General features: G+C 44.1%; 1 protein-coding gene across 2 annotated transcripts in view; it reads right to left on the bottom strand.

Annotated features, from left to right (window-relative positions):
• Window positions 1–23,543, bottom strand: part of GABRA5 (gamma-aminobutyric acid type A receptor subunit alpha5) — an 82,853-nt gene that overhangs the window by 7,216 nt on the left and 52,094 nt on the right. For both annotated transcript variants that reach the window (XM_033190805.1, XM_033190803.1), the window contains 2 exons: window positions 5,606–5,749; window positions 2,876–3,028 (listed from right to left, as the gene is read on the bottom strand). In XM_033190805.1, the coding sequence (XP_033046696.1) occupies window positions 2,876–3,028; window positions 5,606–5,749 (297 nt within the window). The remainder of the gene's footprint in view (window positions 1–2,875; window positions 3,029–5,605; window positions 5,750–23,543) is intronic.

The raw sequence follows: 23,543 nt of genomic DNA, 5'->3' as shown, positions 1-23,543 counted from the left end.
TACAGGCAGGCATCCCCACACCTGGCTAATTTTTGTATTTTTAGTAGAGATGGGGTTTCGCCATGTTGGCCAGGCTAGTCTCGAACTCCTGGCCTCATGCAATCCGCCCGCCTCGGCCTCCCAAGGGACTGGTGATTTTAATCCCAGCCTGCGCTTTCCTCTACTGTTTTGCTAACACCTAACAGATTCACAGCACTTAAATAGACAATTGCTAACGTTCCGTGTCTTGACTGTCCCTTCCCTTTAGAATATGAACTGAGGAGGGCAGGGATTCAGGTCTGATTTTGGCTCCCACTGCCATGAACAAAGCCAGGCAAACAGCCAGTGCTCAACAAAGACATGTAGAGCGAGTGATGTGTTTCTGTAGCACGAAGGCAAGATCCAAGGCAGAATGACAGTCACATTCACACGGCAGCCAGTAGGTGCCTCCCACTGATTTACTATGCACCTGGAAGTAGAGGGCTCCCTGCAAACAGGGAAGACAGGCTTTCACCTGACTGCAGACTTGTAGGAGCCAGAGAGCAACAGATGCGCCATATCTGAATCTGGGTCTGGACATGTCAGTCCCTCAAAGTGGGAACAGAGTCCCCTGGAGCCTGCTGTGTGTGGAGCCTGTGGCCACTAGGAAAACTCTGCAGTGACCACACAGCCAGGCTGGATCCCTGGAAGAGGACGTTCCTTAGGACTGGCAGATTATGCACCAGCTACTGGGTCCACTGAGTGTCAGACTCTAGTCTAAGCTGCATTCTGGATGGGTGTCAGTATCCTTGTTTGGCAGGTTGGGGAGCCTGAAGATTTGAAAGTATGTAGCAAGGGGCCCAAGCTTGCCAGCAAGGAGATGAGACGACCTACACTGGGAGCCAGGCCTGCTGGACTCGCGCAGGTCACAACGCTTCCACCTGCTAGCCCTGCCTTCTGCAGACGCATGCACCTGTGTGGGCAACGCGGGTGTGACACACCTGCTAAAAACTGTGGGCCTGCAAAATTCATATGTTGAAGTCCTAACCTCCAGTACTCTATATTACGGCCTTATTTGGAAACGCAGTATTTAAGGAAGTAATTAAGTTAAAATGAGGTCACTGGGGTGGGCCCTCATCTGCTGTGACTGACGCCCTTATAAAATGGGGAACCTTGGGGACAGACATGCACACAGGGAGCATGCCGTGTGAGGGCTGGAGTGATGCTGCCAAGAGCTAAGGAGCTACCAGAGGCCAAGAGACAGGCCGGGAACAGACTCTTCCCTTGCAGGCCCCAGGAGGAGCCAGCCCTGCCAACGCCCTGATCCCAGCCTTCCAGCCTCCGGAAGTGTGAGATGATACATTTCTGCTGTTTAAGCCCCCAGTGTGTGGGACTTGGTTACGGCAGTCCCCGGAGACCAGCACGGCACCGAGGACACGTAGTATGCCGGGGTTTCATTCAATGCCATCCTTCACAGCTCCACAAGTACACGGTGAACGTCACTCCCTGCACGAAATCAGCCCTTCCAAAGGAGTCAATAGAGATCTTTTTCTTTTAGAAATCCAATTAATCACTGTGTTGAGGGGGAAGAGCTCTACGCAGGATCTTAAACAAGCCTCTTGAGTCTTCTTCTTGGGCCTTTAATATCTTAACATGCATTGGGAATCTCCCTCCACTCCCTGCCAAAAAACCCCCGACAGTAACAGGCAATCCCCTGCCCGCTTTCTTTCTGCCTACCAACTAATTTCCCCTAAAGACTTCATGAGGTACATGAACTCGGGGAGCACTGCCTGGTCACCAGCCAACCTCCACACCTTCCGGAAACAATCCTGACGCTCCCTCGGGCTTGGCAAGCGAAGCTGGACTCTTGGCTGGAGGCAGAGTGATGATGAGACGGGAGCGCCCCTGTGCCCTCGCTCCTGAACTCCCTGAGCTCTTGGTCAGCCTACACTCCAGGGGAGCATTAAGATGAAACGCATGCTAACATTTTCCTGCTTTGGAAAGGAAACTGCAATAGCAAATGCTGATGTGTGAATCGCACTTTACAGTTTACAGAGATGTGAGCATCCAGGATCACAACGGACTGGCAAAAGTGCCTTTAGTATCTTCCTGAATCTGAGGCGGCTGAGCTTGGAGGTAATTAAGACTCAGACGCTCAGCTGTGTCTGCTGAGCCGCGGCACCTCCTGAGTTAGAGTTCTCCCAATTTAGCTGATGTCTTAGGGACGTAAAATGATGCTGCTCTAGGTTCTCATCAGGTATACAGATGTAATTTATTCCTATTGCATCTCTTTGATTATTATTTGGTGATTAATTTTAAACTGGCATGCACATTTCAAAGAAAACTGCCTGATAACTTACAAAGTCATACTTGATGAGCACCAAAAGTACTACAGACTGAGGATCCCTATTTCAAAAATCTGAAACCTGAAATGCTACAAAATCCAAAACTTTTTGGGCACCGACATAACGCTCAAAGACAATGCTCCGTGAAGCTTATTTCAGATTTTCAGATTAGAGAGACTCAACTGGTATCATGCAATTCTTCCAAAATTTAAAAAAATCTGACATCCGAAACACTTTTGGTTCCAAGCATTTGGGATAAGGGACGCCCAACCTGCATAGCAAAATCTCACATAAAACAGATACATGCTGGCAAGGTCAAACCACGCAAAAGGCTTTACAGCAAGGAAATAACTGTAAATAGACCATGTGATATTCCTTAAATCCTTCTTTGGAAAGAAATCCTAAACCCTAATCCTTAACATTAAATTCTTAATGAATTGATCAATTTGTTTTCCAGGTCACACAACACAGAGGCAGCACTAGAAGTTTCGTGGAGGTTGTTGCTGTTGCTTTGGGGTGGTTGGGGTCAGTGGCAAAACACCAGTGTCCTGGCCTGGCTTGGGGACACTCACCAAAAACTGTCCTGGCTGGGACTGATTCCCGGTTCAGCCAGAAGGACACCTGTGATAAGATCACGGTCATTATGCAGGGAAGGTAGGTCTGGATGACAAAGTAGCCAATCTTCCTTTTCAGGTGGAAGTGAGCTGTCATGATTGTGTATTCACCTGCAAAGAAGCAAATGAACGCACATCAGTCCCCCAGAGTCTCTGCTTGCTGCATCCAGGGAGTTCACCAGGAGCCTCCCTTCCACTCCCGTCAGGTGGGACAAGCACTCATTTGTATGATCTGGGTTAAGGAGAGGACACAGGAGGATGCCTGAATTTCTTATCAGTCATTTTATAAGTAAGTCTGACGACCCCTGGTCTCTGAAGAGCCTTTGCTGACAGAAGCTTTTCCTGGGGGAAATCAGATTTGTGTGTTTTACTAATCTCCGGTCACAATCTGTGCCTCTCTGCCCCCTACTCCCTCGCCTGCTTCTGCAATTAGGATTTCAGGATTTAGCCTCCCCAGATATAACTCAGGATTTCACAGAACCCTGCAGAGGGTGGACAGAGTCCTTCTTGTGTCCAGTCTACAGGCTCCAGGGAGGTGAGACGACCACTCCCACCAGCAGCAGGCCCTGTGCTGGCTGCGTCCCAGGTGCAGAGTGAGATGCAGCGGCTCAGGAGGCCCTGGGTCCTGGCAACTCATCCCTTCTGCCACCTACCAGAGTTGTGTCACCTGTTCTCTGAAATTGGGGGCCTTTCCTTGGCGATGCCCCAGTGCCTTCTCTGGATTTGCCTGGCTGTGTGGGAGGCACGAGGAGACCTCCCATTCATTGCTGAGAATGATGCCGTCCTCATGGTGAACTGGTAAGGAGCTGAGGTCGGGGACTGTGGTCAGGGAGTGTGAGGCCTGCTGGGCCAGTCTTCTTGCTACCTGGATTTGCCTCTCCCTGGGGAGATGGGAAGTGTTCTTTGAGGGGTGGAGGAAAAGCAATTCAAAAAACTTTGGCTGAATTGTGAGTAGATGGTGTGGCTGGAAAGCTGCGTTGCACTGTGAACGTGGGGAGAACAGGCTGGGGGACTCCATCAGCACAGGCCCTGGTCTGTTGCAGTAGTGGTCTGCAGCTCCAGGGACTGCGTGTTGGGACATTAGAGTCTGACATCACAGTTGCAGTGTTTACTATTGGGATGGAAGCCCACAGTGCAGCAAGGCCCACTGTGGCTGCTTCACTGAGTGTCAACTCAAAACATGTCGTATGTAGGAGATGAAGGAACCATAGCAATCACATGTGGCAAAATCGGCCCTCTAACCCAAGAGGAGCCAGCAATCTCAGCGGTGCCTGGACAGGCCAGCAATGCAAAGGTGCACTTTTCCCGTAGTCCGCAGCAGGTGAGGGAGCAGAGCTGGCTCGAAGACCAGAGAGAGAAATGGGCAAAGAAGAGGCAGAGGGTGTGTTGGTAGCAAGGACTGGATCTCTACCAGTGATCCAAGTCTGTGTCTCCTTAGCACTTAAAGAAGTGAAATGGCATTCTGTTTTACAGTAGGGCTTGAAATTACTCTCCTACTTCTAATTCTTTTGGCGGTAGTTCTTTTCATTTTGTTTTATTTTTGAGTTGAGGGTAGGAAAATTCGATCGTGTTTGTTTTAAAAGATTGTAGAATGCAAACAGGAGTAGAAATCCCAGTTATTAATATTCAAAGAACTATATGAAACAGTTCCAAACTGGAATATCCTCCCTCAGCATCGCAATTGCTTACACCAAACTCTTGCTATACCACCTTCCACTGGTTTGCATAAAGCCGGCCCGTTCCCTCTGCCTTTCCCTTTAGCATGGTCACCAAATGGTGAAGCCATCCTTCCAGACTCTCATATCCCCCAGGGATGCCCAGCGCACAGGCCCGTGGGTCAACAGGGTGCTGACTGCGTGTGTGTGCACCCAGAACAGGCTATGCACTAAACGGCCTGTGTGCTCGGCCAGCTGCAAGGATAGCGGTGCTGACAATCAGCCGTGCTGACAGAGCGCTCCCCTGAAATATCCTCTGGGGCTTAGAGCTCATTCTGCCATCAGGGCTCCCTGCGTCCCTTTAGGCTTTTCTCCAAGGCTGCAGAAGCTCTTTGGAGCTCAAAACCCCCTCCTTTGCTCACGGCACTCTCTGGTGACCTTGACCTCTATGGCTGGGCCTGCCTGCCCTGGAGACATCTGGCCACATAACCTGCAGGCTCTGGAGATGCAATGTACCCTGTTCCTTTGGTCTCCCCACCAACTTTGTGTCAGGGGAAGCCAGGCTGGGATATTGACCCTGCAGGGCTCAGGCCAGCCCAGGGCACTTGGCATGGAGAGTGTCTGCTTCCTTCGTGTACATTTCAGCTCTTCTTTGTAGGCTGCCTGGTTGTGCTTTCCCAACGTCAACTCCAGGGAACTCTCTGCACTGTTTAAAGCAGGAGGTGGGGGAGCAGGTAACTGGGGGTATTTGTAGGAAGCTGTCTACCTTTCCTGCTTAGGGGTGTGTTATATAAGCAGGTCCACCGCAACTGCCAGCCACAGCTGGTGCCTCTGTGTGCAGCTGCAGGGAGGGGCGGGCTGGGAGGACTCCCTTGGCCAGCTCTCACACAGCTGTGGCCCAGGGAGAGCACAACTGTCCAGGACAGGGTGTGCTTGGCTGCTGTGCCACCTCCCAAGTGGCCCTGCAGAGGGGTGCTGGGAGCAGCAAGCTCTCCGAGGCTGTGGTGGCCGGAGTGCACCTGGGAGCCCTCACCTGTGCTGGTGCTGATGTTCTCAGTGCCCACCGTCTGCCCCATCAGGTGGTACTGGTTCAGTCTGGAGCCATCTTCCGCCACCACCACAGACTTGGTGGAGCCGTTGGTCCAGACATAGACGACTTCAGAATTAGGGTAGGCATCTGTATGAGGAGGGGGCAGAAAGTGACATAAACATGAAATCATTCCCAGCCTGGAAAACACAGAAGGTTTTACTAAAGTAGCAAGAGAGAGGATGAGAACGTTTGAAAAGTCACGGTTCCACGACCTAAAGAATGCGCAGGGTGGCTGGACCAGGCCAGATGACGCTGCAGTTCAGCTTCTTCCCATGTCTAAAGGCCTGGGTGCCAGGCTGCTGTCTGGCACTTCCTGGTACATGTGTGCTTCTCTGCAGAGTGCACAATGGTGCAGCAGGTGAGAATGTGGGCTCTGAGACCAGACTGCCTGGGTCCCTCCAGCTCTGTGACTTTGTCAGGTCACTTATTCTCTGTGCCTCAGTGCCTTCATCATAGAATGGGATTAAGACGGCAGCCAGGTCTGAGGGCTCTGGCTATGACTGCATGACCCACATCAAGATTTACAAGCACGGAGTGCCTGAGGCAGCACCCGGCCGCCTTCCCCACTCCAAGCCTTCCACTCTCCAACAGGCACCTGCTGTCCATGCCATCCTGGGTGTGAAGGTGGTGTGGCAAGCAGGACCTGCACCCCTGGTGTCACACCTGTGAATATGGTACCTTACTTGGCAAAAGACACCATGCACATGGAATTCAGGTTCTGGACCTTAATATCAGAAGCTTATATATGATTTTCCCAGGGGTGCAATCTTATCACTTGCTCCCTTAAAACAGAGAACTTCCCTAATCAGAGAGGTTAGAAGCATGACAAAGGGCTCCACTCACCACTGCTGGCTTGAGGATGGGGGAAGGGGGGCCATAAGCCGAAGAGAGTGGGCAGCCTCTAGAAGATGTGACTACGCTGGAATATATGAATCTGGAAGCTTGCAAAGGAGCCCAAAGCGTAGGGCAGTTCTGACAGTCAGGGACTGTATTAGTCCGTTCTCATGCTGCTATGAAGAAATACCCAAGACTGGGTAATTTATCAAGAAAAGAGGTTGAATGGACCCACAGTTCCACATGGCTGGGGAGGCCTCAGGAAACTTACAATCATGGCGGAAGGCATCTCTTCACAGGGTGGCAGGAGAGAGGAGTGCCAGCAGGGGAAATGCCAGATGCTTATAAAACCATCAGATCTCGTGAGACTCACTCACTATCACGAGAACAGCATGGAGGAATTGCCCCCATAATCCAATTACCTCTACTAGTCCCGCCCTTGACATGTAGGGATTATTATAATCCAAGGTGAGATCTGGGTGGGGACACAGAGCCAAACCCTATCAGGGGCCACCTGAGAATACACACGTTCATCTAAACAGTGTGCAGAGCACAGGAAACAGTGCTTCCCTCACCAGCTGACGAGGAGCTGACAACTCAGTGCCAAATCTGCTCAAGGACGAAAGGGAAGCAGGGAGGGAAGAGAAGGAGAGATGCAGGGAGGAGGACACAGGGGTCCTCTGGGAGTGGTAGAGGTCTGAGGGTGGAGGTGCCTCCTGCAAAGGCCTGGAGGGAGGCAGACTGAGGACGTGAGACGCGACGGAATTCGTGGAGTGTGGAGGCTGCGGCCCACTCATCACTTTCCTCAGTGGGACTGGGAATGGCATACAGTCATTGATGGCTCCTCCTGGGCTCAAGGCCAAGGGGCATACTAACCCGGGACCAGGGGCACGTCCCTGAGCACTGCCAGCAGGGAGAGCTGTGGGGAGGCCGGCCGGGGCCGAGGCCAGCCTGACCTGAGGCCTCGCTGGGAGCAAATCCCATGAGCCCCTTTCTCCACGATTAGGGCGCAGAGCTTGGATAATCCTTACCTTACAGTAAGAATCCAATGAAATTATCATTGTACGGATGAAAGATACCTAGAATCACTGAGTGACATATAACGCATCATCATAATTCACATGATCTTGTTTTTCAAACTACTAGTGACTATTAAATGGCCTATGGATATTGATGATGCCAATAGCATTAATAATGACAGCAGCAAGAGACAATGTGGTTGCAGTGCGTCAGCTGACATCACCGAGTTCTGCTCTCCTCATCACATTAAGAGTGGGAATAAATGACCTCTCGTGTCCATTTCAGCTCCACTGTTCAGCAACCAACACTAAATTCCTTCTCTGTGTCAGCAGTGTGGTGTTCAATCTTTTTGCGGGGACAAGAGTAAATGAGGCAATCAGGGTTGCAGTGCCAGCATTTGTCTTGATTTAGAGCTCTGGAAAACATAAAGCTCATCCTCCTCTGACCACACATCAGCAGAGCCAGGCAAGATGGTCTGAAACATTTTCACGCACATCGAACTTGGAAATTCATTACCGGTTTCCTCAAGGCTTCTTCCCCTGGGTTGACCCTGCCTGTCCTCTCCTAGCCTTGCAAATCCTGACCGGGAGGGAGCAGTGGCACAAATTCTCGAGGTCTTTCAGAAACCATGGGGCTTCTGAATAACTACAAAGGAAGGAACGCAGCATGGACCTGACGCTCACTACTAGGGTGGCCTTGAGCAACCTCTTTGAGCTCTCGGCCTCAATTTCCCCATCGGAATAACCTCCATCTGCTAGTTCACTAGTTCATGACAAAGTGGATATGTGAACGTCGAGTATTCAGCACACACCTGACTCACAATAGGTACTTCATAACAACAGCTATCATGGGCATAACCGTGTGGGCAATGATTTTTGCTTGGTGTCAAATCTGAAAAGGTCTTTTTACTTTAATTTACTTTCTTATTGTTGGTCCAAAGCAAACTCAGTTTGTGAGTCTCTGGTAAGCTCAGGCAACTGTGTGACTCTGTGTGTTTGCTGCCTATGACAATGCAGATTAGAATGTAACAGACTCTTAGAATTTTTGGGATTTGAAAATGTACAGGGTTTGAGTTTTTGAGTTATCTAAACCCATATCTCTAGGCTTCCCATTCTTTCTTTCTTTTTCTTTTCTTTCTTTCTTTTTCTTTTTTTTGAGACAATCTCTCTCTATCACCCAGGCTGGAGTGCAGTGGCACGATCTTGGCTCACTGCAACCTCTGTCTCCCGGGTTCAAGCGATTCTTCCACCTCAGCCTCCTGAGTAGGTGGGATTACAGGCATGTGCCACCATGCCCGGATCATTTTGTATTTTTTGTATAGACGGGGTTTTGCCATGTTGGCCAGGCTGGTCTTGAAGTCCTAGCCTCAAGCGATACCCCCGCCTCGGCCTCCCCTCTCTTTGAAAGCCTGGGTGAGAATGAGCAGAATAACAACAGCACAAGACCTTGTCACAGCACCCCAGTGAGACCATCTGCAGCCTCCTGAGCTGAACAACAGGTCAGCACCTAACACGTCAATTGTAAAACTTTAAAAACACAAAAGGATAAAGACATGTTATCTCTGATGGCCTACTGGACACCCAATATCTCTGCTTTAAATTTGACAGTAAAAATGACATCAGCGGGGTTTGGCCACACCCTTTGCCTTGCCCAAGATCAAATGGGAGGTAAGAGGAATAAGCCAATGGGGATGAACAGATAACACGTCTGCCCAGGCACCAGTGAAGATACACTCTAATCACTGCGCCACAGTAAGACCTTGCAGAATCAGGTAGGTTATGGCCATGACTGGCCTGACAGGGAGAGAGTCAGAGACCATGCTGTTACTGTTTATGAACTTAATGGGCCCAGATCAGGAAAGAAGAAAAAGAACTGTCACTTTGCCAGCAGAAAAGACTGTCTGCCTTGCAGACAGCAGTGAGAAGCAAGGCAGAGGCCAGCAGTGTTTAGGAGGAAATCCCTCATGTAACAATTGCTTCCCCTCCCTCATACGCCGACTGGCTTTTTTACCTTCAATTCACCAGCTCCTTCCCATTATTTCCAATTTCCTCATGGAAAACAGTATTTCCCAAGTCATCTGATCTTAAAATCGAGCGGCGGTCTTTGAATTGCATCCCTCTTTTCCCCTCTACCTCCACTTTTTGTGTCCGGCCACCGCCCTGCTCTCCGCTCCCTCACTTCTAAAGACTTCACGGGAACTCCCAGCTTTTGGTTTCAGCTCCACAAATAGTGATTTTTGCATATTCTTCCTCTGCTTCAACAAACATCACTCACCCTGCCTGCTACTTTTTTTAAGTTCCGGGATACATGTGCAGGATGTGCATGTTTGTTACAAAGATAAACACGTGCCATGGTGGTTTGCTGCATCTATCAACCCATCACCTAGGTATTAAGCCCAGCATTCATTAGCTAATTTTCCTGATGCTTTCCCTCCCCACACTACCCTGCCACAGGCCTCAATGTGTGTTATTCCCCACCCTGTGTCCATCTGTTCTCATTGTTCAGCTCCCACTTATAAGTGAGAACATGCAGTGTTTAATTTTCTGTTCCTGTGTTAGTTTGCTGAGGATGATGGTTTCAGCAAAGGACATGATCTTGTTCCTTTTTATGGCTGCACAGTATTCCATGGGGTATATGTACCACGTTTTCCTTATCCAGTCTATCATTGATGGGCATTTGAGTTGATTCCATGTCTTTGCTATTGTGAATAGTGCTGCAATGAACATATGCATGCATGTATCTTTATAATAGAATGATTTATATTCCTTTGTATATACCCAGTTATGGGATTGCTGGGTCAAATGGTATTTCTAGTTCTAGGTCTTTGAGGAATCACCATACTGTCTTCCACAATGGCTGAACTAATTTACCTTCCCACCAACAGTGTAAAAGCGTTCCTGTTTCTCCTCAGTCTCGCCAGCATCTGTTGTTTCTTGACTTTGTAATAGTCACCATTCTGGCTGGTGTGAGATGGTATCTCATCGTAGTTTTGATTTGCATTTCACTAACGATCAGTGATGTTAAGCTTTTTTTCATGTTTGTTGGCTGCATGAAATGTCTTCTTTTGAGAATTATCTGTTCCTGTCCTTTGCCCACTTTTTAATGGGATTGTTTTTTCCTTGTAAATTTGTTTAAGTTCCTTGTAGATTCTGGATATTAGACAACTGTCAGATGGATAGCTTGCAAAAATGTTCTCCCATTCTGTAGGCTGTCTGTTCACACTGATGACAGTGTCTTTTGCTGTGCAGAAGCTATTTAGTTTAATTAGATCCCATTTGTCAATTTTTGCATTTTTTGAAACTGCTTTTGACATTTTTGTCATAAAATCTTTGCCCATGCCGATATCCTGAATAGCATGGCCTAGATTTTCTTCTAGGGTTTTTATAGTTTTGAGTTTTACATTTAAGTCTTTAATCCATCTTGATTTGATTTCTCTATAAGGTGTAAGGGAGGGATCCACTCTCATTTTTCTGCATATCCTGCCTGCTCCTTTGACTCTTTCATATTTTAGACCCTTCCTGTTTGAGTGGTAAAGCTACCCTGTCATTTCCCCAGATGAGGCTTCTCTTTTGTTTCAATACCTTGACAGCTGATTGGTGGCCATTTGTGCTCTGTTCTGTTTTCCGTATGCCTCTTTCTATTCCAACCCTACCACGTTCAGCTCAAAGCATGGTCCTTATAATAAATATTCTTGTCTATGAATTCCAAATGGTTTCAGCTGCACAAAGGCATTTACCCCAGTTTTCCAAATGTGCCCATAATGAGCTCCTTGGAAACAGACCATGGTTCGCGCTTCTGTGTTCCTCACTGCACCTAGCTGAGTGCTGAATGCTTAACACAGCTGCTATAGAATGAATGTTTGTCTTTCACAAAATTCTTATGTTAAAATCTAATCCTAAATGGGATTGGTCGTAAGAGCCTCTGGGAGGTGATTAGGTCATGAAGGGGGAGGCCTCACAAAAGAGGTCTCAGAGAGACCCCTCGCTCCTACCACCATGTGAGGGCACAATGAGAACATGGTTCTCTGGGAACCAGGAAGCAGACTCTGATCAGACATCCAATCTGCTGGCACCTTGGTCTTGAACTTCTCAGCCTGCAGAACTGTGAGAAACACATTCCTGTTATGTATGAGTTACCCAACATTTGGTATTCTGTTACAGCAGCCTGAATGAACTCAGATGGAAATTGGCGGCAGGCACGGTGGCTAGCACCTGTAATCCCAGCACTCTGGGAGGCCGAGGTGATCACTTGAGGTCAGGAGTTCGAGACCAGCCTGGCCAAGATGGTGAAACCACGTTTCTACCAAAAAAAATACAAAAATTAGCTGGGCATTTTGGCAGGTGCCTGTAATCCCAGCTACTTGGGAGGCTGAGGCAGGAGAATTGCTTGAACCTGGGAGGTGTAGGTTGCAGTGAGCCAAGATCATGCTACCGCACTCCAGCCTGAGCAACAGAGTGAGACTCTGTCTCAAAAAAAAAAGAAGGAAAGAAAACGAAATTGGCACCAAGAGTGGGGTGCTGCTGTAACAAATACCTCAAAATGTGGAAGTGGCCTTGGGACCAGGTTATGGGTAGAGGCTGGAAGAGATGTATGCTAGAAGAAGCCTACATTTTAATGAATGGACTATTTACAGCAACTCTGGTGAGTGCCCAGAAAGAAAAGAGGAGAGTTGTAGAGAAAGTCTCCATTTTCTTTGAGAATATCTAAGCAATCCTGAGCAGAACGTTGGTTGGAATATGGACAGTAAAGGTCATTCCAATGAGGTCTCAGATAAAAAATGAGAAACGTGTTACTGGAAGCTGGAGGACAGGTGATCTTCATTACCAAGTGGCAGAGAGCTTGGCTGCACCATGTTCGTGTTCTGTTCACAGTTTTTGTGGAAGGTGGAACTGGGAGTAATGAAGTTGAGTATTAGCTGAGGAAATAAGCTAAACAAAGTGTTGAAGTGGTCTGTTTCTCTAATAGTTTATTGTAAAAAGGGAGAAGAGGGAAATGACTTAAAGATGGAATTGTTAGTTAAGAAGGAAGCAGGCCGGGCATGGTGGCTCACGCTCGTAATCCCAGCACTTTGGGAGGCTGAGGTGGGTGGATCACCTGAGGTCAGGAGTTTGTGACCAGCTTGGCCAATATGGTGAAACCCCTTCTCTACTAAAAATGCAAAAATTAGCCAGGCATAGTGGTGGGCACCTGTAATCTCAGCTACTTGGGAGGCTAAAGCAGGAGAATCGCTTGAACCTGGGAGGTGGAGGTTGCAGTGATCGTGCCATTGCACTCCAGCCAGGGTCACAAGAGTGAAACTCTGTCTCAAAAAACAACAACAACAAAAGACACACACAAAAAAGAAGGAAGCAGAATTTAAAGATTTGAGAAATGTTCAACCTATTTATTTTGAAAGGAATGAGAAAGCCTGTTTGGGAGAGAATACCAGGGGTGGGGTGTGGCCACAGGACCATTTAATAAAGACATTCATTAGTCAGCCATCCCACCAGAAGCCAGGAGCTGCTGTGCAAGACAATGGGAGAAGGCAAAGGAGGGATGCTGTTACCTGCAGGACGGAGAGGCGCCCTGCCCTGCCCTGATGTGCACTGCCTTACCTCTTGGGCTCCGCTCCCTGCTCTCCAGCACCACACTCCTCAGCCACCCCAGCAGGGGTTCTTGGGGACCCTGGTGTGGTGAGGGCTGCACTCAACAGAGCAGAGGGGGCACGATGGCCTCCACCTACATTTCAAAGCACCGGGGTTCCAAGCACAGCCATTAGAACCCCAGTCCCAGAGAGCTATGGGGACAGGCACAGGCACAAGCTGCTACAGGGGCAGGGGATCCCCAAAGTCATGTGGCCCAATCCTTGCCTGGCAAAAGTGCTGGGACACAGCTGCTGCCCCAGTGTGACTGGAAGATAGGGACCTCTTTCCCCATGGGTCTGCAGGGCAGAGCGTGGGCCAAGGAGGGCTATTCTCAAGTTTTAAGATCTGATGGAACTTGTCCTGCTGGGTTCTGGACTTCCTCTGCACTTCTCCCTCCCTTCTTCCTTCTCACTTCTTCCTTTTGGAATGGGAATGTCTATCCTGTGCCTGCCCCCATTGTATTTTGGAAGCATACAACTTGTCTGGTCACAGTTTCACAGCGTGAAAATAATTCTGCCCAAAGATAAATCATACTTTGGGTCTCACCCATATCTAGTTTAGATGACATTCAGCTAAGACTTTGGGCTTTAGACTTTTGGATTGAAACCATGTGAGAAGAGCATGAATACTGGGTGTCCAAGGGAAGAATGTGATAGACCAAATAACTGTGTCCCCCCAAAATTCATATGTTGAAACCCTCAGCCACAAGATGATGGCATTAGCAGGTGGGGCATTTGGAGGTGATTAGGTTATAAGGATGGAGCCCTCATGAATGGGATTAATGCCCTTATAAAAGGTGCTCCTGGGAATTCCAGCATGTGAGGGCGCAGTGAGATGGTGCTGTCTTAACCAGGAAGCAGGCCCTCACCAGACACTGAAACTGTTGGCAACTTGATCCAAAACTTCCCAGCCTCTGGAACTGTGAGAAATAAGTTTCTGGTGTTTTTAAGTCCCTCAATTTATGGTATTCTGTTGTAACAGCCAGATCAGACTAAACACTCAGAGTACCTCTTAGATGGTAACTGTCTTTAGTCTGCTCAGGTGCCTTGTCATTGTCCTCACATGGCAGAAGGGACGGGAGAGCTCTCCGGGCCTCTTTTATAAAAGCACTAATCCACGCAGGAGGACCCCACCCTCACGTCCTAATCACCTTGTAAGGGCCACACTTCTTAATACACTGGGGATTGGGTTTCAACACATGATTTGGGGAGGAGACAAACATTCAGATTCCAGTGACAACCAAGGGTAATTAGCACATCAACGTGATTGTTGAAACAATCTAAATTCAGACACCACACAGTTCAAACTTCAGTGTGTTTCTACAAGTGTTGAGACTGTAACATGTTCACACGAGGCACTCAGAAACCTGGGTTCTGGATCATCCACGCTCATCCTGAGTCAGCAGAAGCTGGGGATGATGAATGTAAGAGCAGGCATAATTCATGTGTCTGAATGGAATAGCAGCTCACTCCAGTGAGATACACCCCTCATTTCCTGAAATTCTCTCCACTGGATAACTACCAAAGAAGCTTCCAGTTCTAATTTAGTATGTATTTTCGTGAATCCAGATGTCAACTCATGACTTAAGCTAATATTTAATGAATCACTCCACAAATAAAATGAATGACATAGTCTAAATATATTTTTTTCCTAAATAGTCTTGTCGTGTTTAAGTATTTGCTTCCAAATGGACACCATGCCATTATCTTTAAGGAATTTCCTTATGGACTGAGAAATATCCTTTTGTAAGCTGAGACTAATTTCAAGACTTGCTGGCATTCTTGAGCGTAGAGATAGCAATAACAGAAATGTCTGTTAATTCCGCTCTGCATTAGAGAAACCGGAGCACGTGGCTCATTAGAATAATGACACATATTGCGTTCCTTTGTCTCCTAATAGCAGAGAACTGTTGAATTGAGTAATTTGAAACTCATTATACTATCACATTTAGCCTCTGCATGCTCAGATGCCAATGGTATAAGTGAACAAGTTAGCCAAGCATCTATTTTTAGTAAATCGAAAAGATGAAAGACAAGTAAGAAAAAATCTTTGTTGAATAGCAATTCTTCTCTTAAAATTATCATGTACTGAGTTGAAATCATATAACTGAGGGAAGATGAAGTGTGTACAGTTTTCTAGCTCTTGGTCAACAGTATACACACAATACATGACATATGATTAAAATCATTCTTATTGTTTTTCATAGTAATAATATTAACAGTAAATATAAATGAATTATCAACCTCTGAAGCAAATCAAATCAATCTTAATAGCAGGCAGATAGGCTGGGCGCAGTGGTGCAAACCTGAAATCCCAGCCCTTTGAGAGGCCGAGGTGGGCGGATCACGAGGTCAGGAGTTCAAGACCAGGCTGCCAACATAGTGAAACCCTGACTCTACTAAAAATACAAACAAACAAAAAATTAGCTGGGCATGGTGGCGGGCACCTGTAATCCCAGCTAGTTGGGAGGCTGAGGCAGGAGAATCCCTTGAACCCGGGAAGGAGAGGCTGCAGTGAGCAGAGATCGCGCCACTGCACTCCAGCCAGGGTGATAGTGCGAGACTCCATCTCAAAAAAAGAAAAAAAAAGTAGCAGGCAGATAAAAATAAATTTGACATAAGAGTTCAAAATTCCTACTGAGTTCAGGAAGCACTTCTATTGGTTTTATTTCTTATATATAATATAAACCTTATTTTATGTGATTGAATATAGAAAGTGAAGAGTTCTCATTGAATGAGTATTTTAGCTTTGAGTGTGATAAGTGATTTAACTGCAGTTGGTTCGTTGTTAAATATGATAATTTAGGAAATAATCAGGTCGTCACGTAGTTTTTCTTCACCAAAACTTACTTTTGTGCTACCTGCCCTGTTCACCATGAGCATTACATCTGGGTATCATGCTGACTTGAACTTAACCAATGATCAAAAAGATAATCATCTTTGACTTTGAGTGTTTTGTTTTTGATCACATCAAAAGCATAATTTTCATATACAAAGAGTGGCATAATTTCAAGTTGTACAACTCCACTTCCTCTGAGGATGTAAACAAGTAATTTTCTTTCAGAGACATCAATCAGTGATTCCCAAATGAAAGGCCTCAGGGATCTTCAGTCAGTCCTTTGTTCCAAGTAATGGTGTCCCCAGCCACCCAATGGGAGCAATTGATTTAAATAAATCCCAGAGAGAGTCCCTTTCCATTATACTGGTCCCCTCAAATAAATGTATATCTTAATCTCTGTATACATTTAAAGATCAGAGTTTGAAAAAGTTGAATTATTTCCATCTAACCTAACTTTTGGCTCATCACATATACTTCATCTCCTAATTCCAAAAATTTCTTTGTAATGATGGAAGTAATATAAAATGAAATTCTTGAAATCAAAACAGTTTCCGCGTCCAGGAATGGCAGAACGCCTGCTATTAGGTAACATCCGTTATCTCTGGATGTCAGATTAAAAACTATTCCCTGAAAGCCCCGGAGAGATGCAAAGAGAAGCAGAAATGGACGGGAGGTGCCACTCAGACGAAGGAATGGCTTTTCACTTAAGAAGCAGTGGGTCAGCGCTGTAAGGCAGCTGATGCTCAGATAGGACCCCTCCATCTCCCTGCTTGAAGAACCTAAAGAAGAGGCTGGAGCTATCAAAGCAGCAGCTGGAGAGTGAGGTGCAAAATCCTAGAAGGAAAAGAGCCACAAGGGAGGCCCACAGTGATGTATACAGATGTACACGATCTCTCCCCAGATCTCTAACTCGCCTCTCAGTTATGCATATGCATGCAGGGAGCATAAGCCTCTACTAGCCCAACTCCAGAGCAAGAACCACCTGCGTTTCAGGGCTTACCTGCCACAGGAAAGATAGAGCTGGGAGTTCACACTCAGCCAAGTCAACTGGCTTAAAAACAAATAAATAAAATGAACACTTTAAATTTAACAGAATCCAGAGCCTGTGCAATGTAACAATAAAATATCCAGGAGACAATTCAAAATTATTATACGTAAAAGAAAAAGAAAAAAAAGGACCTATGCTCAAGAGAAAACGCAATCAGTGCAGACTCATCCCAACAGGATTCAGATCATGGATTTAGCATATAAGAATTTCAAAGCAGCTACTATAAATACGCTTTAGAATACAAAAGAGAATATGTAATGCTTTATAATAAAAAATTGCTGCAATAAAAAACTAACAGTAAGTCCTAGTAGAGAAACTGAAACTTTAAAAGAACCCAATACAAATTCTAAACCTGATACATATTATATACTGAATAATGAATTTACTGTTTAGGCTTAAGAGCAGATTGGAAATGACTGAAGAAAGAGTCAGTGAACTTGAGGCTAAATATAAATTATCCAATATAAAAAATAGAGAGGGAAGACAATGGTCAAAAACATGAACACACCCCTAGTGAGCTACAGGATTACACCAAAAGGAATAGTACATGGGATTAGAACCTCAGATAAAAAAGAGAAAGAAGATGAGACAGAAAAAAAAAATTAGAAGAAATAATGGTCAAAATGCCTCAAATTTGGTGAAAGACAAATTGAGAGTGAAGAGGCTCAGTAAACCGCAAGAAGTATAAATTAAAATGAAAACAAATCTAGGGGGATTGCCACTTTCAGAAAGATGAAAATACATTTTCCTCTATTCCTCCCACTAAAAATAAATATCATATATTTATATTTATAAATAAAAGTGCATATTATATATAAAATAAATGTAGGAAAAATCTGAATGGTAGAAAGAAGCAGGCAGATGGGCCTTGGGACCAAAGGGATGGCCCAGTGGTGGCTGTTTGGTTTTCTTCCTGTCTTACACATCCCAGGTTTGGAAGCTAAAGAAACTGGCAACTTGGAAACGCCGATGGGCCAGACAAACGGAAACTGAGGCCTGTGTGATCTAACCACAGGACCAGAAAGGGTGCAACCTCGTAGGACAAGAAACTTTTAGACACTGACCAATGTACTCCAACCAAGCATCCCAGAAAAAGACGTGGCCCTACTCCATTCCAGGCCAGCAAATGCTGAACAGACAGCTAAGACTCCTGCCCTCACCAGGTGCCCAACCCACTGATGGAGTGACACCAAAGAAGGCCACATAGTAAGGGGGTCAGGACATTCACTCCTGCCAAGCTGCAGTGAGGCCCATCCCATCCCCCATTGATAATAAAAGCCATGTGGGAAGCCTGGAGTTTCATCTAAACCAGTAGGTGCAACTCCCTGCTGCTTTTTATGGGAATCATGTCAAAGGATTAGTAGGTGTTCCAAACCTTCTCCACCACTTGGCAGTAATGAGGCCATGCATATGGTGTCAGCGGAAGATGTGTGGAAAGTGACAAGTCACCCCAGCTCCCCTCATCTAGGGAAGTATCAGTAGAGGCCTAGCATGGATCTGGAAGTCCTGTAGGCACCAGCATTAACAAGGAACCCCAGGCACTCTTGGATCAATAGAGGCTAAGCTGGAACCTGATTTCTGCCCTGACCCAGTGGTAATGAGGCTGTACCACACCTTCCCCTGACAAAACAGTGATTAAAAAAAAAAAAGGCCGGGCGCGGTGGCTCAAGCCTGTAATCCCAGCACTTTGGGAGGCCGAGACGGGCGGATCACGAGGTCAGGAGATCGAGACCATCCTGGCTAACACGGTGAAACCCCGTCTCTACTAAAAAATACAAAAACTAGCCGGGCGAGGTGGCAGGCGCCTGTAGTCCCAGCTACTCGGGAGGCTGAGGCAGGAGAATGGCGTAAACCCGGGAGGCGGAGCTTGCAGTGAGCTGAGATCCGGCCACTGCACTCCAGCCTGGGCGACAGAGCGAGACTCCGCCTCAAAAAAAAAAAAAAAAAAAAAAAAAAAAAAAAAAGCCTTGTATTATAACATACAGAATAACCAGGTTATGATGGAAAATTATTCGTCAAACCAAGAGTGAGGGAGATCAAACTGAATAAAAATAAATCAATGGATGCCAAAGCAGAGATGACAGAGATGCCAGAATTACTGAACAAAGGCGTTTTTAAAGCAGCCATTGTAAAATGATGCAACGACCAAGTACAAACATGCTTGCAACAAACTTTTAAAAAACTGAAAGTCTCAATACAGAAACAGAAGCTATAGAAAAAAAAAAAAGGAAATTTCAGAATTAAAAAATAAAATATCCATGATAAAAAGTTCCTTAGAGGAACAAAATAAGATGGAGGGGAAAAAGGAAAGAATCAGAGAATTGAAGAGAGAACAACAGAAATTGTCCAATCTGTAAAACAGAAAGAAAATAGATGAAAATGAAAAGGTCCTCAAGTACTTGTGAGAGTATAACAAAAGTGCTAAGATCCATGCCTTGGAGGTCAGGGAAGAACAGAAACAGGCTGGGTCAGAAAGAGTGTTCAAATAATTAATTCATAAAACTTCCCAAACTTGACCGAAACATACAGAAACAAACAAGCACACCAGAAAAGTTATTGGTGTAGACCAATAAACCTATAAATATCATATGCCTACACCAATAAACATCATAGTCAAACTTCTGAACACTAAAAACCAAGAAAAAACAAGTCTTTAAGGTAACAAGACAGAAATGAGACCTTACTTATAAAGAAAAAAAGATGTGAAAGACAGTAGATTTCTCATCAGAAACCTGGAGGCAGGAAGGAAGTGGCACATTTTTCAAGTGCCAAAAGAACTGTCAAAGCTTAATCCTATAACCAGTGAAATATCCTTCAGCAATCAAGGGCAGAAATAAAGTCATGCTTAGATGAATAAAAACTCGGACAATTTATTGCCAGCACACCTACCCTGAAATAATGGCTAGAGAAAGTTTGCTTAACAGAAAGATAACCATAAAAGAATGAATCTTGGAACACTGAGAAGGAAAAAAGAACACAGTAAGTAAAAATATGGATAAATATAATAAAACTTCCTTTGTCTACTGAGTTTTCGAAATTAAGTTTGAAAGTTCAAGCAAAAATTGCAACCCTCTCTGATGTGGTTCAAGATGTATGTACAGGAAATGTTTAAGGCAAATGTATTATGATTAGGGAAAGGTAAAGGGATGTAAAGGGAGGTAAGGTTTTCATATTTCACTTGAACTGGCAAAATGAGTATACAGTAGACAGCGATAAATTTTGTATATATAAAGTAATACTGGCCAGGCACAGTGGCTCATGCCTATAATCCCAGAACTTTGGGAAGCTGAGTCTAGAGGATTGCATGAGGCAAAGAGTTTGAGGCTGCAGTGTGGTATGATCACCCCATTGCACTCCAGCCTGGGCAACAAAGCAAGACCCTGTCTCTTTAATTAACTAATTAATTAAGTAAGTAATACCTAGAAGAACCACTGAAAAAGCTATACAGCAATGTGCACATAACATTATAAATAAATCAAAATGGAATAGTAAAAAATGTCCACAGTAAGACAGACAAAGAAAACAAAGAAATAAAAACACAGAAAAAGCAGAAAGCCAAAGAAATGGCAGATTTAAGCCTTAACATTTCAATAGTTACATTAAATATAAAGAGTGTAAATATATCAATTAAAAGATAGAGAAAATAAATTTTAAAATCTGAGCTATGCTATTTATAAGAAATTCACTTTTTATATAATGATATATAGAGGCTGAAAGTAAAAACATGAAAAAATATTTATCATTCAAATATTTATCAAAAGAAAGCAAGACTGGCCACATTGAATCAAGTTATATGGAATTCAAAGCAGAGGAAAATTTCCAGAGACAGACAGAAATATTAAATAGTGGACACCAACAATTGTGTATGTGTATGCACCAAATAACACAGCTAAAAAATATGTGTAACAAAAATTGATTAACTTGAAAGTGGAAACAGACAAACAGACAATTACAGCTAAAAGATTTCCTTTCTTAAGAACTGATCCATAACAAGGAGACAGAGAATCATCAAGGATAGAGGCGAACTTAGCACCATCATAATCATGATAATCTAATCAAAATTTGTAGACAATCCACCCAGCAACCATAAGCTACACACACTTTTCAAATGTTCACAGAATAAATATCAGGTAGGCCATATTGTGCATAAAACAATCCTCAAAAATTTAAAAGAATTGTAATTATACAGAGGGCATTCTCTGGATATGGTGGAATTAAACTAGAAGTCAACGACAGAAAGATAACAGAAAAATCTACAAACAGTTGGAAACTAAGTAACATATATCTAAACAATACGTGGGTCAAAGGGAAAGTCTTAAGGGAAATTTAGAAATACATTTAATGGAATGAAAGGAAAATACAATGACTAAAAATTCGAGCAAAACAGTTAAGGCAGTGCTGTAGAAACATTTATAGCATTAAATGCATACATTAGAAGAGAAAAAAATCTCAAATCAATAACCTAAGTTCCCACCTTAAGAATCTACAAAAAAGAAATGCGAACTAAATGCAAAGTAAGCAAAAGAAAGAAAATAAAAAGATGAAAGCAGAAATCAGTGAAATAAAAAATAGAAAAGCAATAGAGAAATCAATGAAACAAAGAGCTACAAATAGTAAGAAAATCAATAAAACTGACAAACCTCTATCCATCTTGCTGAGAGAGTAACACAAATTACCAACATCAGAAATAAGAGATAAACTACAGACACTGCAGACATCAAGGCAGTAATATAACAACTATGAACAACTCTACACAAATTTAATATAACTTAGATAAAATGAACCAATTTCTCAAAAATCACAATTTACCCAAACTCACCTAATAAGAGGTACACAATTCAAACAGTCTTAAATACTAAGAAAATTTAAAGCATAAATATCTCCCTAAACAGTTACCTTCAAGCCCTAGTGGTTTCAATGAAGAATTGTAACAAATATCTTAAATAATCAACACCTATTCTACACAGTATTTTCTAGAAAATAAAATAGGTGGGAATACTTCCCACTTTATGAAGCCAAGATTACTCTGGCACCAAAACAAAAGATATTATAAAAAAGAATATATATGCAAAAACTCATTTACAAAATATTATCAAATTGAATTCAACAATACATAAAAATAATTATATGTGATAACCAAATAGAGTTTATTCCAGGGCCGCAAGGCAGGAATGTAACCCACCATTTTAAGTGGCTAAAGAAAACTCACATGATTATATGACCTGATGCAGAAAACACGGAAAGACAGCTTTTCTGAGGGCTGTCTGAGGAACTGGTTTCAGTCTTGCTTGTCTCTGAGTGCTAGTGGGATCCAGCATACCCTAAATGCCTAGGAGCTGCTTAGAATAAAGGAAGTGAGTTTGACCAGCGCCAAGGTTGGAGAGGCCCCCAGAATCTCTGGCAAAGGTGGAATGGTGAAGGTCTTTCCCTGTACAATGCCAGTTTGTGAAATTGGGAGAGGTGAACGTTTTATTTAATGTGCACACCAAATACAGAATATAAAGAAATAAGGAACAGGGATATATGTTCAATAAAATGAAACAAGACAAATCTTCAGAAACTGATCCTAATGAAATGGAGTTATATAATTCACCTGACGAGAATTTAAAATAACCATTATAAAGATACTTACTGAAAACAATATATGAGAAAAGTGAATTTTCAATAAAAAGACAGCAAATATTTTTAAATTACCAGAAATAAATCATGGAGCTAAAGAATACAATAACAGAACTGAAAAATTCCCCAGAGGGATTCAACAGCAGACTACATCAAGTAGAAGGAAAGATCAATGAATTTAAAGATAGGTCACCGGAAATTATTCAGTCAGAGGAGCAAAAAGAAGAACGAAGAAGAGAAAAGAAAGCTTAGGAGACTTATGGGACACCATCAAGTGACTAATAAGTATACTGAGTTTTAAAAGGAGAAGAGAGAGAGAAAGAACAACAACAACAACAACAACAAAGCTTATTTAAAGAAATAATGGCTGAAAATTTCCAAATCTGGGAAAGGAAATAGAGAAACAGATCTAGGAAGTACAGAGGATTCCAAATAAGGCAAACCCAGAGAAATCCACACCAAAACACATTATAAACGCATTGTCAAAAGTCAAAGACAAAGAATGTTCAAAGCTGCCAGAGAGAAGCCGCTTGTTATAAATAGTCATGTCATAAGATTATGAGTGGATTTCTTTCATCAGAAATCTTGCAGGACAGCAGGGAATGATAAAACATATTCAAAGTGCTGGAAAAAAGTCTACCTGGAAGAACTCTCCTTCAAAAATGAAGGCAAGACAAAACTTTTCCAGAAAAACAAAAGCAGAAAGTACACATCACCACTAGACTTGACTTGCAAGAAATACTAAAGAGAGTTTTTTCAAGTTAAAAGAATGCTAAATGGCAACACAATAGCATAAGAAAGTATAAAACTTGTTGGGAAAGGTAAATACACAGATAAATAAAGAATACTGTATTATTGTAACAATGATGAATAAGTCACTATTAATTCTCGTATAAAA

Source organism: Trachypithecus francoisi, unplaced genomic scaffold, assembly GCF_009764315.1.
Source record: "Trachypithecus francoisi isolate TF-2019V2 unplaced genomic scaffold, Tfra_2.0 Lachesis_group3, whole genome shotgun sequence".
Lineage (NCBI taxonomy): Eukaryota > Metazoa > Chordata > Mammalia > Primates > Cercopithecidae > Trachypithecus > Trachypithecus francoisi.
This window is presented reverse-complemented; position numbering and strand designations above follow the sequence as displayed.